The 18,287-nt window shown below is 35.1% G+C and overlaps 1 protein-coding gene across 1 annotated transcript; it reads left to right on the top strand.

The window, feature by feature from the left end:
• The first annotated feature begins 649 nt into the window (after nucleotides 1–649).
• Nucleotides 650–18,049, top strand: LOC108373243 (uncharacterized protein DDB_G0283357-like). The gene is made up of 3 exons (XM_017629109.1): nucleotides 650–911; nucleotides 15,100–17,138; nucleotides 17,336–18,049. Exons 2-3 carry the CDS (start codon nucleotides 16,422–16,424, stop codon nucleotides 18,047–18,049), a joined length of 1,431 nt encoding a protein of 476 aa, XP_017484598.1. The 5' UTR covers nucleotides 650–911; nucleotides 15,100–16,421.
• The last annotated feature ends 238 nt before the right edge of the window (nucleotides 18,050–18,287 follow it).

Genomic DNA, 18,287 nt, shown 5'->3' with positions numbered 1-18,287 from the left:
GTATAACTTTGGACCACCTTAACTGATTTCTATAATTCTTTTTTTTTTTAAGGAAAGGTTTTACCTCACATTAAAATTATAAATTAATACAATTTTTATATGAGAATTGAAGTCGGTTTTGTTTTTTTGCTTAAAAATTACTTGTTTTATTTTTGATTTATTTATTTTTTTTAAATTCTATTTATAGTTTCGTAAAGCAATATGCGACACATTACTTTCGTCTGACATCGCTGTGGAGAAATTCTTGTATTTTTTCGTGCGTAGGTTATAGGGGCTATCCAGACATTACCTTTTCCACTGGGGTGGTTTTTTAGTCAAGTACCTTTTGCTATAACTTTTCCCCTATACAATCTATGTATGTATATGTTAGCCTCGTTTGTCAATCGCTCGGATGGATTTCCTTTGTGTTTTAGTAATTTCTTAAATTAATTTAGAGGAAATAAGTGGTAAATCAACTGCACTGCCGAATAATTGCGACGAATTCCCCCCAAAAAAAAAAAAACAATTGCAAAAAAAGAAAAAAAGAAAATATTTGTGATAAGCTCTGCCAAACATTCTTGATAGGAGCTGGCGCGTCGATAAAACTAAGTGCGTTCTTAAAATACGATTTTGCGTGCAAATCTGCAGTACACAAGTACGTAAACGGTACAGTTGCGGTCAAAATATTGGTAGTGCTACTGATGTATTAGTTCAATTTATTTCACATTTTCCATTACTTTCCTTATGCGTTCAATCTAAGATATTGTTGTATAGAAGTAAAGGAGGCAGTAGCCCAGTGAAATCCAACAAACAACTATCAACTTTGAGAAATATTGGAGCGGACATGGTAAACAATTCATCTAGGGAACGATGTGAAACACTCTTTTAAACTCGATGCATCGCCGATGTGCTGCTGTTATATTTAATAAAGGGTACGCTAAAAATTCTCTAAAATCAAAGATAATTTTTAGCCATTTGAAACTTGTATTTCAGTAGGCTACAAAAGTGCATACTCTGCAAAATCTTTCTAAGAAATCCTATTAAAAAGCTTTAAATTTGTACGAGTTTGTTGATTTTTTTTTTAAATATTGCACAAAGCTTGAAACTTGGACTTACACGGGTTTTGTTAAAAAATTAACTACATACATTTTAATAAAAAAAAAATAACTAAAATTAAATAACAAAAAAAAAGGTTATCTCAAAACTTATCAATATGTGGTGCGGCTATACATTTTTCTACAAAGAGAATTACAATTTTAAAATAATATCAGCCAAGTTAGTCCTAAGCAAATGCTAAAAAAAAAATGGAATGTCAATTAACCATTTAAAACTATTTGCACAATTTATGGAAAATTTTTTAATGAGATGTACATAAATATCAAATCGTAGAGAATACATATATATGTACATATATAATAGTAACAAAAGCGAAAAAATATGTAAAAATTCGCAATTGTCATGGTGCTACGAGCAAAATCCGCGCGTAAACTCGCAAATACAATTATTTTCCGCCTATACTATGTGCAACATTCAAACCCACATACGTGCATACTTACATTCCATACCTACGTACATTATCGCAAACTTACGCATTTGTACTACATTAGCAATTTATTTGTATATTTTTCCCCCCCATTTTTCCGTCTCTTTGCCACATTTATTTACTTATTGACCACTTCTACGCTTGTCTTTCTTTGCACAATTTTCTTGAACATGTATGCATGTATGTTCTTTAGTTTGTTTTCTTCCTTTTCCACATCCCAATCTATCTCGATGTAGGTATTTTGCCGCCTTAAATTGTTTTGAGACATCATCATACATTCAGCTCAATCGCTGGAGCTGCTATGTTTCTTTTAGTCTTCTTCTTTACATTTATTCTTGCACGACAAGCTGAACGAATACAGTGATCGTAGAAATTGTTCATGAAATTTACCTTAATTTAAACAACTTATAGCCCGAACACAATGAAAACGACGAGCTACGGACCACAGCTGTCAAATTATTTTAACACGTACTCTTATGTAGATAATTATTTTGGCGACGACCGGGCTACGCGACGGTTGTGGTTGTGGCCAGATTAGATCTATTTCTATTTTAATGGCGACAGATAAGGTTCTTCCTCTTCTTTTATCTCAGACTCATACAAATTCATGATGTCGCTGCCGCGTTCAAAGAAATCATGTCGCCATCGACAAAGCGCTTAGATAATAAAGATGACAAATTGGAAGCTGTGGTCGGTAGCTCGTCGTTTTCAATGTGTTCAGAACTTTACGCTGTGATTGGCCTTCGAACAATGTGCTTAGCTTAGCAAGTGCTTAGCCCAATTAATCAAACGTATGTCTTCCATAACTCGGCACAGTAAAGAAAAAAAAATCCGAACGTCATGCGGACTATGGCCTCGTATTGGTTGGGCGGAAGGTGAGCAACCGTTGAGATTAATAATAATAACACAGCCACACAAAAGTATCAGGATCTGGGAACAGATGATTCGGATGTTATATGATAAACACGTTTTTTGAGGTTAGGGCTGAATCCAGGCTCGTTGGGCCGATTCTGATGCCGGACTCAGATCCGGCGCGTCAAAATACATATATATATGTCTCGTTCCCAGTAGCTCGTTTCTGTAAATATTCTCTACTAAATAATCGGTAGAGAAGAGTTACAGAAACGAGCTACAGATTTCGCTACTTTTTTTGTTGGGCGCTGTTTTGGATGAATCTGTGTGTCGTCCTTTTATACAATTCGCTTCACTTTCATTATAGACCACTTCTTCTGAAAAAGTCAACCTTAAAGTTCTCCCTCGAGCATTAGGACACTTACAGCCTCTGTCTGAAAACCATGTAAAAGTAATTGTGAGTAGGATTTTATTTCTTATTCCGCCGCTTTGTATACTTTTCCACCACGATGCATCCCACAAATTTGAGAAGCTCGTCCATCCACTTAAATAGGCAAAATGTGTAAAGATTTTGTATAGATCCGGGCAGAAAAAGCACTATTTCTGATCGTTATTAATTTGACGCGGAGTGAGGGAACCGGGCTTCAGGCTTCCTGTACAGTTTGTAGGGACGTGTACAGAAAAAATAATCTATTGCTGATATCAAACGATTCTCATATCTTGTAGATTGTGTGCTAAACAAAGTCATGGATCTCACGAATAATCTTTCAGTTTTCATACCAAAAAGTATAGATTGATAAATGCACGGGTTTGTCAGTATAAGAGACGCTGCGACCGGAAAGGTCTTTTGCATCTCTGAAGAGAGCTCCTAACTCAATATGCCGAATAAATCATCGGCTTCCCTAATGAATGCTACAATGGCCTTTGTAATCGAATTCTCATGGTTTGACCAATGGAGCTTTAACTTATATCTGTCTATACAAAGCTCCACAATCACAAAGAATGTATTCGGAAGTTTTCTTGTCCTCAAGGCAGAGCCGGCATTCCTACCCTCCGTCAAAGAGCTTTGCCTGTCTGTGACCAACAAAGAAAACGTATTCTTGAAATATAAATTTAAGTCGCTTGAATTCCCAAAGAACACTTTTGGAAGTCACTGTCTTAAGTACATGGGTACATATGCTTACCTTTCATGCTCTCTTTCTCTTCCGCCTTTACACCTGGACGTTGCGCGGCGTGTCTCGTGCAAACGTTCAAAAGTGGCAGATGTGTCTGAAAGAAAACAGTTCACTAACACACATGCATATGCATTTGTAAACGCGCCATGTTCAGTACACTTCCATAGGTAGACTTATTGCGAGACTGCAAGCCAAGCCGGGCGACTGGCCGGCCGGTCGACCTACTCAACGTGCAACGACATGCCACAGTTGGTCTGCTTAGCCAAGTACCAGCGATGAATGAGTGCACCAACCGGCAAACGATAGAAAATCATTAACAATACCAATGTTTTTCACATTGTTTATAGCGCGTTATTTTAAGTAGAAGCGCGAAATAATATGAACGTGTTGTTTTTTGGAGGTTATGCAAGTAGTAAGCGTCATTAGCGTGAAATTGCTGTGCATGTGAAAGTTTTCTAAGTCGGAAAGTAGTTGAGATAGGAGCGTATTGGTTAAGGCACGCGATGGATAGGGAAGACATTTTTAGGTAATAAGAAAGTTACTTAAAGGAAGTTGAAGTTTGTTTTTCAAACAAGGATTAAGAGAGTTTGGTCACATTTTTCAAAATCGCTGTACTTACATTTGCGATCTAGGCCTACCCTGTTTTAATATATCACCATTTTTATCTGTTTTAAAACTTGTGAATTAGTGGGGCGGGCGTAGTAGATGTCTCCCTTCAGACAAATTCCAAAACACTATTAGATTCGATTAAACTAAAAATAGAGGAGAACTTGAAATAGTAACTTGAATAGTAATAATTCGCCAGAGCAAATCCCGCTAACCACTTTTTCGTCTAGCTTGGAACCCTTTGTATATTTAGCCATCGACCCTGGGTTTAGGTCTGTGGCACCTTCTCATTCGTTCCTCTCTGATACTCTTATTGACAAGTTGTTGTTTAAACAGGGTATAGGAGTGGTATAATCTAGAATTCGTAGATTATTCGGTAGATATTCAAGGAGCTTTGCTTATCCGAATTTAAGGTATCTCCATGGCTGGATCGTATTTAGCCTGGCAGCACTACGACCGGGCAAAAATTTGTCATAGAGGTCACCTGGTGGAAAATTTAATACTCCTTCCATACACTTACTGGGTGTAGGCGGTACAACTCCCGCGACAGGCACGGAATCCGTCCTCTGTGCCCGTTCCTTCTTGGCTATGGACAAAGTCTTGCTTAACGCAAGCTACTATACGATGCCCACAGAAGAGGATGGGCCTTATCCAGCTGTACACATCCAGTGTGCTATATGAGGTTTCATTCCCAATGTTTTGCGGACCTCTTACAGGCATGAAGAGTGGTATTGACCTTTCTGGAGCTCTCTGCAATATTTCTCTTCCGGTCAAGTTTCCTGTCTAGTATAATAGAAAGGTTTTTGACCTTGGCTGGGAGAGCAATTTCTACCCCGTTTGAGGTATTTGATTAGAGGAATGTATGCTTCCTCGTGACGAGTATCTTTTTGGTCTTGGTGGGATTGACGTTAAGTCCTCATTACTTGGATCAGGTATTTACAAGACAGAGACGATTGCTATGTAATTAGCATACGCTATGACTTGGCTTAGAATTAGGGCGTTAGTGGTTAGATTCCGACGAGAGAACGCCCTCTTGGAGAGTGCCTCTGGTCACATGTTTAGCCGCCCCCTCCCTCTGACAGAATAATTCTCTTTTCGAAAAGGAGCCCAACAAAATCCATCAGCTCCCGCTGTACCCACACCCTAAGAAGGGAATTAACAACAGACTCTGGATAGACATTATTTAGGGCTCCCTCGATATTAAGGAAACCTCCCACACACAAACATTTTTGAAACAGTTTTTTTTGTTTTTTTTGTGTAAGATCTAGTCACCAAGTTATTCACTTTGAATATCATTTCCATGATAAAAATATAGTAAGGTAGAACCGCTGAGAGTCACTTTTAAAATTCTTGACGTTTCCAAACAATTTAATTTTTAAATTTACTCACAAACTCACACACACATTTTCATTTTCAGTCTCAAGCAACAACAATTTCGAACAATTTCAATTTTTTATTTTCATTTTTATACGATTTTAAAATGTTGGCAAACTTCACAAAAAAAATCATGGCCGACAAATTGAGAGAACGGTTCTACCTTGCTATGTTTTTATCATGATCATTTCTATTAAAAGTGAATAGTAATGTTTTCAATTAAAAGCACGCGTATGTGAGCACATCAACAAAAGCTGTGCAAATATGAACTTACATACTTTTGTGTCAGTGTCGGCGAATATAAGCTGTTGTAGGCTTAATTAGGTCTAATTGCATAAGTATACTTGTACATAAATACCATGTAGATTTTCTTATTCGGCTAACCACTTTCCATGACTATGAACACATACATATTTGTGGTATAAGTCATTAAATTACGCAACTTGTCACAGAGCTTAATTTCATAGCATAAAAATTTGAGTACTGAACAATTTTGCTTGTACCTTGCCTTTGCATCGCTGCACTTATTCCTTTAAACACTGTAGCGCACCTTAAAGCTTGAACACTTAATGCGAATACGTAGACGAATGTTAGGTATGTATTTAGTAAGCAAAGTGTAGCGGAACAAAAGACACTCCGATCTAAAAGATCGTTTGTAACCTCAATACAAGTTTCTTTTTGGTTGTTAGTGCTTACGAAAAGGTAGGAATGAGATTTGTTTTGGAACGAATTTCCGTTGTACATCGTCAAATTTGGTGTGGACACTTGCTGGTTTCGACGTTGCGCCATTTCCGGTGATGGAAATTTCTTTTCAAAATCCATCATCATGTCTCGAAGCCTGGCAGATAAAGATACTCGAAGCTTTAATAATAAATACCAAAATATATGTACATGTATGTACCTATATATTTTGCTAGATGAATTCTCCATTCCAAGGAGTTTTACTGTGAATCTATAAGAGTATTATTCTATGTTTGACAAAGAGTGGACATTCACATGAAATCGGCGCCGACTTCTCATCGCCTTCCAAATCAAGTTGACATGCTGTCTATATGGATTTTCGAAAATGTCCGCTATGCTATTTACAGTGAAAGAATAACCAAAGAGGTCATGTGTCTTAGGCCTCCCAGCGTTGCTATAGCTAAAGATTATGTGTACCCAGAACGAAGGCAGATGTCAGTCCAGTTGTTGCAATAAAATAAAAGTACTGCATTGATTGATCGACATAAAAACTGGGTCGCAAACTAATTTCTCTACCTTCTGAACTCCTTACTCTTAAATTTTTGTTTTTAATATTCGCCAAAATTTCATCAAGTGGGTAAAAATTGCTCTTTAAGAAAAGGACGTGACGTCCCCACGTTTCTTTTCAATTCACTTTTTACTGATGTAATCCCTCCTGTTTGCATTTCGTTATTACGAAAATAAAATCAAAATTCTAACTGTTATCAATCACTTGATTAACGTTAGACATATGTACATATATAAATACAGTTAAAGATTACGGCCTTCATACACATACTTATAAGCAAATGAAATATTTATATTTATAGAACCCGACATAATGATAAGGTCACCCGATATTTATAAGTTTTGACAATTTTTTTTTATAAAAATATAGGTTACTTTTTAACAAAAACCGTATAAATACAAGTTTAAAGATTTTTACATTATTAAAAAAATCAACACGCGTTCAACAAAACTTTTCAAGCTATGAATTTGATTTCTCGAAAAGGTTTATTTATTAGTACAAGTTTTGTAATCCATTTAATTTTAGTGCAAGGTGCAAGCTTTAAGTGGCTACAAGCTGCTGTGGACACTTCGCATTTTTAGTTTTTTTGTTGACAGTGTCACCCATTTTCTTCCATACAAAGTACTATATGTTCAGTAATTTTTTTTTATATTGGAAAGCTTAAACTTTTTACCAAGGTTTTTTTGATTTTTTTGTAATATTACACAAAGTTTGAAACTTTGATTTCAATATACAGCTTTTGTTAAAGAATAAACTTAAAAAAAAAGTAATTAAAAATATTTTGAAAAAAAAATTGATCGTTAAAACTTATCCATACAGGGTAACTTTATCATTATATCGGGCACTATATGTATGTATGTATGTACTTAATTTCATAGGCACGTCTACAAGACAATTTGTGCGATCCCACATGCTCTCCAATTACAAAAAATATGTATGTAAATAGAGCTCGTAATTGTTGATAAGATGATATTTATTTTACATACATGCATAGAAATTCCTTTTGTTCATTATCTAAATTTTTGATCAGTAATAAAAAAAACAAGAGAAATCAAAAGTAATCAAAGCGAATTAAAATAGGCGCTTTCAGTTTGCTTTGTATGCATTAAGTTGGGGAAAGCGAAACCTAATGCCAGGTGGGACTTGAAAGATTTTGACTTTTTCATTTCTTTTAGCTTATGGTCCTTATGGGAACTTATTAGCTTCCTTATTAAAAAACGTCAATTTTAAATTATGTAATACAGCCTTCGCGACGTTTCAAAAACTAATACGAGCACTAATCCGATCTTTTGCAATAGTCCGCTTGTTTTTATAAAACTTTATCATTTGGGGTGCGGAAAATTTCCCATTAAAAATCACTTTTGTAATCTCATCTGTTCTGTTTATTATGTAAACAGCTGATAAAACGTCAACTCGAGTACGATGTAGGCGTATAGCGTCTTAATTTGCAATAGAATAGCCGCCTTTGATTTTTGTTTTATTTATTTGTTCTTTTAATCTATTATTCTTATTATTCATATTTGCTTGTGATCTTTATTAGTATTGTAATAAAATTTATTTTTGTACTTACTTTCTTTTTGGTAAACAAACTCATATGCATGGCCATTTACTTAAATACATTTTTTGCACAAGCGTATATACATACATAAGTAGATATATATATGTATGTATATAGTATGTATGTATGTGTATATGTGAGTGCATTCAACTGCTTCGCCGCTGCACTGCAATTAAACCTGTTTTCATTAGCCGGCACATTGGCTGACCATAAGCTAAAGATCACGTGTACATACATATAAATGTAGATGGACTTATAAATGTACATACATATATAATATGCATAGTACATGTGCAGATATACATATGCACACGAAATTAGCACCAAAATTTCATTACCAATATGCCGGCAACTTGTGCTGTGTTGTTTGTTTTTGACGACTGTATAGTAGAATGCTATAAAATTCAATGAATCGATGAATTGTTGAAAAAATTAAAAATAATTTTTCACCCAAATGCAATGAGCTTTACTGTAAACTCATAAAATGCGAAGTATGCAAAAGTTTTACTATAATAAACAAATTATTTCTTTCGGCCTTTAGAAATTTGTTTCAACATCAAGGTTGGGCATTTGCACTACCACTGAATTCCACTATTTCAGTGATAGTTAAATTGCACAATTCATTACACCGTGCGACAGTCAATTTTACACACGAAAAAATCAATATATTTACAAAACTGCGGGCCAAATATAGTTAAACTGCATTTTTTGTTTTTCTCTCTGACGTCAGGATTTTTTTAAAAAGGCTTTGAAATTTCTAGAATATGATTGAATAAAAAATTATTCAAAAGATTCGGTGCATTGTAGAATAACAATATGGGTATAAATTAAAAGGAAAAATTCTGTAGAATAGAAAAAAATATTAATTTTTAAGTGCACCAGGACGAATAAGTATTGAAAATGTCCTTTTAAAATTTTATCCTTGAATATACTTGGAATTTTCCAATATTTATTTTTGAAAAAAAAAAGTCAAGGGCTAGTATGTTAACTACCACATCCTCGAATTTCGTCCTTTTAACTTTATTAGTTTTAGATAAAAAATTTTACACTTCTCTTAATAAGATATTGATAGTTACAATATACATAAATGAAGATATCGGAATCTTTATTATGGAACCATGTATGCGCTTTAAAAGAACAAACTGAACGTATTTTGTATACAAGGGCGTAGCCAGCCTTTCACTTAGGGGGGCAGGAGTTTATATAGAGGGAAAAAATGTTTTTAATTATTATTTTTTTTTGTGTATATAAATAGAAATTTTTGGGCTTAAGAAAATATAAGTTTTCTGGCATCCTTTACAACGATACCAATTTTTTAAAAATCGGTTTGTAATTTTTTGTTTAAAATATTTTATTTATAAAAAAAGGTATTTTTTGGTTTTAAGTGTTTTTTCTCAAAATTTTATATACGAAGTATACAAATATGCCTACCAGAAGAAAGGGGGTTTAGTCGCCTTTACAACGATATCAATTTTTTTAAAAATCGGTTAGTAATTTTTTGGTGTAATATATATTTTTTTTTATAAAAAAAAGGTATTTTTTCCTTTTAAATGTTTTTTCTCAAATTTTTACTTATGAAGTATACAAATATGCATATCAGAAGAAAGGGGTTCAAAATTATTTGAAATATAAGGTTTTTAATTTTTCGAAGACCCGACCTTATAGCACCTTTAATACAAGTTTGCACAAAATATAAAAAAATATATTATATATTTATATAAGAGCAATGGGCGGACGACGTCTATATTTTTAGTTATTTACCTACCCTAAAAGTCCCTATTTGGAACTTCGAAGGCCCATATCTCGATTTCAGAGGCTAACTTCTAAAAACGGAGAAATTACTTACTTTTTTACCTATAACTCAATCTCTTAACAAAATTGGTTTGGTCCAATACCCAGCCGACTGCTGTACAGTGTAATGATTCCAGTATCTTCATTTACACTGTACAGCACTCGGCTGGGTAATGGACCAAACCAACTTTTTTAAGAGATTCAGTCATAAGTAAAAAAAGTAATTTGTCCGTTTTTCGAAGTTAGCCTCCGAAATCGAGATATGGGCCTTCGAAGTTCAAAATTGGGACTTTGGTAAAAAATTATTTTTAATTATTGCATGTAAAAAGCAAAAAAATTAAAAATACAGACGAGGTCCGCCTTTGGCCCTTATTTATATGGTATATAAATTTTTTTGTGAAAACATATATTACAGGTGCTATAACGGGTCAAATGTCAGATCTTCGAAAAATTAAAAACTTAATATTTCAGAAAATTTTTAACTGATTCGTATCGTTGTAAAGGTGATTTAAACCCCCTTTCATGTGATATGCATATTAGTATACTTCGTATATAAAAAAATTGAGAAAAAACACATTTAAATGAAAAAATAACTTTGTTTGTATACAGAAATATTAAAAGAAAAAAAATACTAACCGATTTTTGAAAATTGGTATCGTTGTAAAGACGAATAAACTTTTCTTCTATATGCATATTTGTATACTTCGTGAATAAAAATTTGAGAAAAAACATATTTAAAGGAAAAAATAACTTTCTTTCATATAAAAAAAAAATATTTTAAACAAGAAAATTACCAACCGATTTTCAAACAATTGCTACCTTTGATTGCTAATCAAAGTCATCTGTTTTCAATTTATGAAAATATGGAAATTTATTTTATATTTAGATTTAGATTTATTATTATGGTTTTTAGGTTTGAAATAATTTTTTAGAACTGCAAATGCATCGGAAGAAAGCAAATCCTCATTTACTCATGTTTGATTAGCAAATTGCTTTAGGAAAACTTTTAATTTATATTCTTTTCATGTTTTCTGTTTTATGCTTTTGTATGTAAACAAAATTTCGATCAGCTGTACTAAAAACTTGTAAGTTTTTGCTAGTTTGGTGTTCGCGTACTTTTGCTAACATTCTCTCTTTGAGAGAGAACAGATAAAAATTCATTAGAATTTTGCTGCTGAGAGTTTTCTGCTGGAAGAATACGCGAATACACCTAATATCTCAATTCTATATGGTGTGAAGTTAGCACTATGTAGCATATATTTAAAATAAAATTAGAGCTAAAATTGTTTTCTTTTCACACAAACTTGTATTAAAAAGCTACAATTAATACCATTGGGCGCGTTCATAAGTCGTAGCTGTTTGGTAACCGTTGGCTGTTTATCTTAGAAACGCGCAGTTGAGTAGTTACGCTCAGCCCAACAGTTGGCAACTGTCAGCCATTTTTTCCAGCGGAAAATTTTTACGCTACCTGAGCTCAACGTGTTGGCCTTAGCCTAAACAGCTGATCGAAAAGACTTACGCCGCTTATATTAAATTTGACGCCGCTTTGTTAGGTGGCAGTTGCAAACAAATTTATTATATTTTATATTACTCACGTGATAAAGTAACTAAACTATTTTATAATAATACTACGTTTCTAAATATGTGACCTGGTCTACGAAAAGGGAGCTTACGTGCGAAAACTAGTTTTCTGTGAAAAAGCTGTTAAAAGTAAGCAACTCGTTTCGTTTACTCGTTTTTACTCTTCTTTCTCTACATTTTTAGTACACTTCTAAGCAAGTTAGGATTTTCTGCTTTTCACCACGTGAAAAAGCATCTCATCTTCCATCCGAATCAACCAAAAAGTGAAAATTGATTTTTTGACACCTAGCCCCCTTTCCGTAGACCAGGTCACATATATGTTTTTAAGATGTTTGCTATATAATTTTACAATGTTTAATTCATTGTAACATTGAACGATTTTTTCAACACGGCGGCCGCTCAGCGTTGAATTCCAAATAGTATCGGCGCAACTATCTCTATTTGTTGCAATTACATCAGATCCTGGCTACGCCCATGGGGGATGGTGTTCAAGTTACCTCTACAAACCATTTTTTGGGGAAAAACGAAAGCTACAAATTTTTTCTTTTCACAACAAATTTTGAACCAAAAAGTAATGCCGTAGTTAACTTTGCCGATTTTGGAAAATGTAGTGCTAACTTGACAGACGTTTAAAATTGGATTTCATTGGCTTTGTGTTTTGTTCACAATAGACCAGTTCTTTCACCCAACAACATTATGTTTCAGGTCCCGTATTTTTCAACCGACCCGGCTGAACTGGGATAAATAACCGAGTTTGTATTGTTGCTTTGCATGTATTTCGTTACTTTACCGAGTGCAATTTTGTAGCTTGGTTGCAAAAGAATACACCAATTGTATAGTGAGTGCTCTTCTAGTTTTGCAATATAAAATTATTAATAAATAGCAACGTATATATGAACATACATATGTGTGTACGTCTATAGACGTCTATATACAAATAGTATACTTACGGTGACCATCCGCCCTCTTTTTTTCGCCAGTTGTCCTGCTAATTTATTTATTTCATATGGGACGTCAAATGTTCTGTATTTCTTTTAATGCCGCTTATTTGTCCCGTATTCGGTATTTTGGCGCCTTAACAGCTCATGAAAATGACACGCCTATGAACCAGTTTTTATTTTTAAATCTGGACGTTTGTGATTCGAATCGAGGAGCACTTATGTATGTAGATGGTTTCTGAAATTATAATTTTGCGTAGAAAAACTGCGTATGAATAGAAATTAGACGTTAATGTTGTTCAAATTACTAAAAAAATTTCACTACACTGAGAGAAAAATCAACAAAAAATTGGTTAATATTACCAAATTCAAACTTGAAAAGGAATCAACGCGATTTTTGGTTTATATTAACAATGCCTTGGTTGATATTTTCAACAATGATTTGGTAATATTAACCACAATTTTGTTTACATTAACCAAACTATTGGTTGGCAATTTTTCGTTTGAATAAGTTTATGTTCTGCACTTCACAGATGCTTTTTCATAATTCGGAGATAAAAAACAAACATTTTTATTATCATTTTGCCACCAATTTGATCATTTAAATACCCTCAGAAACTCGATACTGGGATGCGACCTAAGAAATTTCTTAAAAGCTCGAAATTGCATTTTTATGTTCAAACTGATTATGTTTATTAAACCGGAAACCTGTATGAAACACTGAAGTTCCCTAGAAGTGTACGCTCTCCAGTTTTATTTTACCGAAATATAATTATCTTAACACGTCGAGATTATTTTTTGTTAATGCTGTAAAACTTTGCAACTCTCTGCCAGCATCTGTGAATAACTCTTTACGTAAGCACAACTTCAAAGGTCTTATCAACGATTAATTTTCTAATCAAACAACTCTCCAAATGCCGAGGCGTGGAGACAATTTTAAAATTTGGTGAAGGGAGAAAAGGTTCATTAGGAGAAACTACGGCAAAAAAACGGCATTGTAAGAGGGATTGTATCTGCGACATGAGAAACTCCAAACTATGAAAATGTTGTAAAAGTAAAGAAGTTCTCAAAGATGGAATGGAAGTGGAACCCTTCGGAGGAACACTTTGCAATTCAGCTCGTTCAGGATGCAATTCACTGCATTGTGATTGGCCGAAATACGAGTAGTCGCATGTTTTCACTGCCTAGGAATGTTTGTAACAAATTTTATGGGGTAAAAATCCTTTGTGCACAAAGTACAAAGTTATGAAAAAATATTCTACAAATGTGTGATGTTGCAACTGAATGTTTATGCGCTGCGTTCACAAAAGATCGAAAAATATATGCTAAATAAAGATGGCTAATAATGGCTTTTTCAAAAACTCCAGTTTTCGTGGAAAAAATTGGCAAAATTATTTTTTGTCCCGTATTCGGCTGCCATAAATATGGTCACCTTAAGTATACCTTTAATTGATTGCTCATATGGGAATTTACCCAATTATTCATTATTCATGAGTCAGTTAATAAGTCTAGCATTTCAAATCTCTACCTGACCGCAACGAGAGCGCCATTATCTTTTACAATTTTCTTACTTACCCGGCTGGAACTGAAAATGGATTGTATACAAGCGCACTTTTCCTAGTATCATCATTAGGGTGGTCCAAAATAAGAGAAGTCGGCATTTTAATGCTCGCACCAGATTTTTTCTAATATACCCTGTATGGATAGGAGAGTGACCTTTTTTATTTTGATATTTTCAATAGGCTTGCCATCTGTTAATAAAATAACTATACTCATAATAAGCGTAGGCATCAGNAAAATTGAATTGGCTATAAAACTGCATACCCAAAATCTTTCTAATGCTGCTCCTCATTTTGAATTTTGCTGCTATTATTTTGATATTTATTATTTGATTTGGAGTAGAACTCCAAGCTTTTAAGAATTTTGGCTTTTAGAGTAGAACTCCACAATAAGCTGTTCAGGCATTTATCGTTTTTCAGGTTGTCAGTGGTCTATTCAGCTATAAGTTTTATATTGCGGCTAAGGCGCCGAAAGCCACAACACACGAAAAGCTTGTTGTGGAGTTATATCTGTGGCAACAAGCAATAACCGCCTAAGTCGACTTAAGAAATAATGGAGTTATATATGCTATCTCCAGCCAGCTAGGCGAAAATATTTTGGTTTCCCCATAAGGCTAACATTACAATCCAAATGTTTAAAAAGTTTTTTCTCGAATTCAGGTTTTTCCACTTAGGCGGTTATTGCTTATGACCACAGATATGACATATGAATAAAACATACAGTTGTATAAAGTGCTGAAAGTCTGAAAGCGGTGAGCGCCTGAAAAAGCCTTTTATGGAGACTTACTCTAAGGAAGTTCGTAGTAATTTTTAAAATAATGAAAATACGAGTAGACTTTAAGGAACAAGTAAAATATCGTTATTTTAACCAAATTTTTTTTGCCTCTTTTTCAGGAAAAATATAACTTTTAATCTAATAAAAGTGTTTAAACCCCGCAGCGAAGGTGATAAAAGTAAGCAATAACAATTATAAGAGCGCTGTGTCCAACAATCAGAGAGAATACAGTTATAAAATTGTGTTGTGAAATTAGAAAAGAGGCAAACAATTGTGTGGTGTCAATTTTAAAACAACAAATAGATTAGGCAACTCCATGACACACGATCTAAACAGCTATAAGAGTAACAATTAAGTAAAACAAAGTTTTGCACGAACTACATTAGCCTGAAAAAAAAAATAACCAACAGTAAAAAGTGTACGATCACACTAATAAATTAATAAATAAAAATATTTAAACAAAATAAATAAATAACACAAACACTTAAAAGCCTCACTTTTGGAGAACCGATCCTACCTCAACTGTTGGCATATGTATGCGCGGAGAGTTTGTAGAGAAGATCGAGTGAGCGGTAAATAAGTGTAGAAAAAACCGGAAAGTCGACAAGGGCACGGCGAAGGTGAAAGCGGAAAGTGAAATTGAAAAAAAGCGCAGCAAAGGCAAAGTAGAAAAGAGTAATAAATATACAGAAATAATAACAACGCGGCAGCAATCGTGTGGAGAGCGACAAATTGCGCAGTCGGTACTAACGTCATAACGTTGGGCGAAACAAAAAAAAAAAACTAAAAAATAAATAATAAAAGATCGCCAGCGACAAAAGCGCCTAACTACTGGAAACTGTTCCGTCAGTAATAAAACAACAACAGTAGTTTGTCAAGCAGCACGAACGATAGGTGAGTGTGCAGTGAATTGTGAAAAAGCCAACGACAGCACAGTTAAACGCCGGCAGCGCCGAAAGTTTTGTGAGTTTTTTTTTTTTTTTTGGAATTGCACAGTCGTATAATAGACGGAGTGAGAGTTTAACGCGTGTGTACGAGGTGCTGAAAAACAAACGGAAACACGGAAAGATAGCATTTCGAAATTCGATTTCACAAATTCAAAGTTCCATTTCGCAAATTCGAGATTCATTAAAACACTAGACACAGTGCAAAGTGTTGACACGTGGTGTCTAAAAACTAACCAATATTAAGATTTGGAAATTTCGAAAATAACTTCGAATTTTCGAAATTCAAAAACGTACGATTTTATAAAGTTTGATCAATAAATTTGAGTTTGAAACAACCAAAAGAGCAACAACAACTCAGCCGCAACAACCCGGTAGACAACTATAAAGAGCCAGTTATTAGTGAGTGTGCGCGTGTGTGTGGTATTGTGCTTGAGTGAGTTTCAACGACGACAACAACAACAACAACAACAACAAGAACCGCTGCAAAGCGCATCATGGTGAATACCAACAACACAGCAACGTTGGCTACAACAAACTCAACGGCATCGACAACAGCAACAACAGCTGCAGCAATAACAACAAATAGCACAACATTGACCAAGGCAAAACAGCAACGACAAACGGTGGGTGTTGTTGTAGCAGCCGGCACCACAACATGGGGTTCTATTAGCATCGCACAGCAAAAACAACAACAGGAGCAACTGTTGCAAGAGCAAAAACAAAAAGAACAACAGAAGGAGCAGCAACAACAGCAAACTGAAGAACAGCCGGAAAATATTGATGCTAAGAAAAAGAACAAACACAAGAATCCGAAAAAGAATGGCGTTGACAACAAACAGAACAATGACAATAAAGCCAATACCAGCGGTGTTGGTAACAAAAAACAAAATAACAACAAAAACAAAGTGCCGGCTAGTAGTGCATTAAAAACAAAAACAACCGCTGCAGAGCGCTTAAGTAGCGACACAGGCGATGATAAGGAAAACGCCTGCATTACACCCACGCAGGAGGAGAACTGCGAAGACACGAAAACGGCAACGAACGCCAATAAAAATGGTAAAATAGCTAGCGACAAACAACAGCAGCAAACGATTGGTCGCAATAAGAAAAACAACAATAATAGTAACAATAACAATGCCAAAGGTCAAAACAGCAAAACATTCACGAATAGCAACAATAAGAGCCAGTGGAAGCGTATTGAAAAGCGTAACAGCGTCATATTTAGCACCAATCACCATTACAGCAACTACAACAATAGCAATAGCAACAGCAACAGCAGCTATAGTAACAACAGCAAGCATAACAAATATCGCTTGTCAAATTCCAATACGCCCAGCATCCTCACCGATGACGATGATGATTATCGCGATGATATCGCCGCCGACATGACAGACACCGATTCGGTACNAGCGTCATATTTAGCACCAATCACCATTACAGCAACTACAACAATAGCAATAGCAACAGCAACAGCAGCTATAGTAACAACAGCAAGCATAACAAATATCGCTTGTCAAATTCCAATACGCCCAGCATCCTCACCGATGACGATGATGATTATCGCGATGATATCGCCGCCGACATGACAGACACCGATTCGGTACGATCTCATGATTGGCAAGGGAAGAACTGCCGTCGTCGACAACAACAACAACAACAACAACAACAGCAAGCGAACGGAAAAAAACTTACCGCCGGTGAATTATTAGCTGCCGCCCTAATGGTGCCCTGTAAGAAGTGTAACAAAGTGAAAGCACCAAATATGGCAATGCTCGGTAGTGCGCATCAATATCGCAAATCTAAATCGTATATGGGCGGCGGCGGTGAAAGTGGCAATGGGACGGGTAGCGCTTCTGCCGAGAGTTGGCTAAATTTGAGTGGTGGTGGAGGTAAAAATAGCGCCAATCATCGCTATCAGCGCTCGCACAGCGATCGTCGCACTTCATTCGATCGCATTTTTGCCGAACGTAATAAGGATTTTGTGCCAATTGTACCGCCGGCACGTCCTGTACTCGCATCGTCGAACATCGAACGCGTTCTAACCGATACCGAGAAGATGGTTATCATCGAACGTTTGGGAAAGGGACGCGTGACATATCCCATAATGCAGGTGAGTGAATGAAAATGAGAGATATTTTTTATGCTTAAAAAAAAAAAATATTAGCTGCAGATTTCGTTTAGGTTATACATAGTACCTGATTAAGAAGGAATTTAATAAATTTGTTAGTTCAGCAAAAATGTTGGGACTTCGAAGNATCATCGAACGTTTGGGAAAGGGACGCGTGACATATCCCATAATGCAGGTTAGTGAATGAAAATTGGAGATATTTTTTATGCTTAAAACAAAAAGTAATAGCTGA

The sequence above is a fragment of the Rhagoletis zephyria genome, unplaced genomic scaffold (assembly GCF_001687245.7).
Source record: "Rhagoletis zephyria isolate East Lansing unplaced genomic scaffold, Rhagoletis_zephyria_1.1 Rzeph_scaffold_06504, whole genome shotgun sequence".
Taxonomy (NCBI): Eukaryota; Metazoa; Arthropoda; class Insecta; order Diptera; family Tephritidae; genus Rhagoletis; species Rhagoletis zephyria.
The sequence above is the reverse complement of the archived record's forward strand: the minus strand, read 5'-3'. Positions and strand labels throughout refer to the sequence as shown.

Coding starts and splice junctions, on each gene's coding strand:
- LOC108373243 (XM_017629109.1), top strand. CDS start 16,422: ATGGTGAATACCAACAACACAGCAACGTTGGCTACAACAAACTCAACG.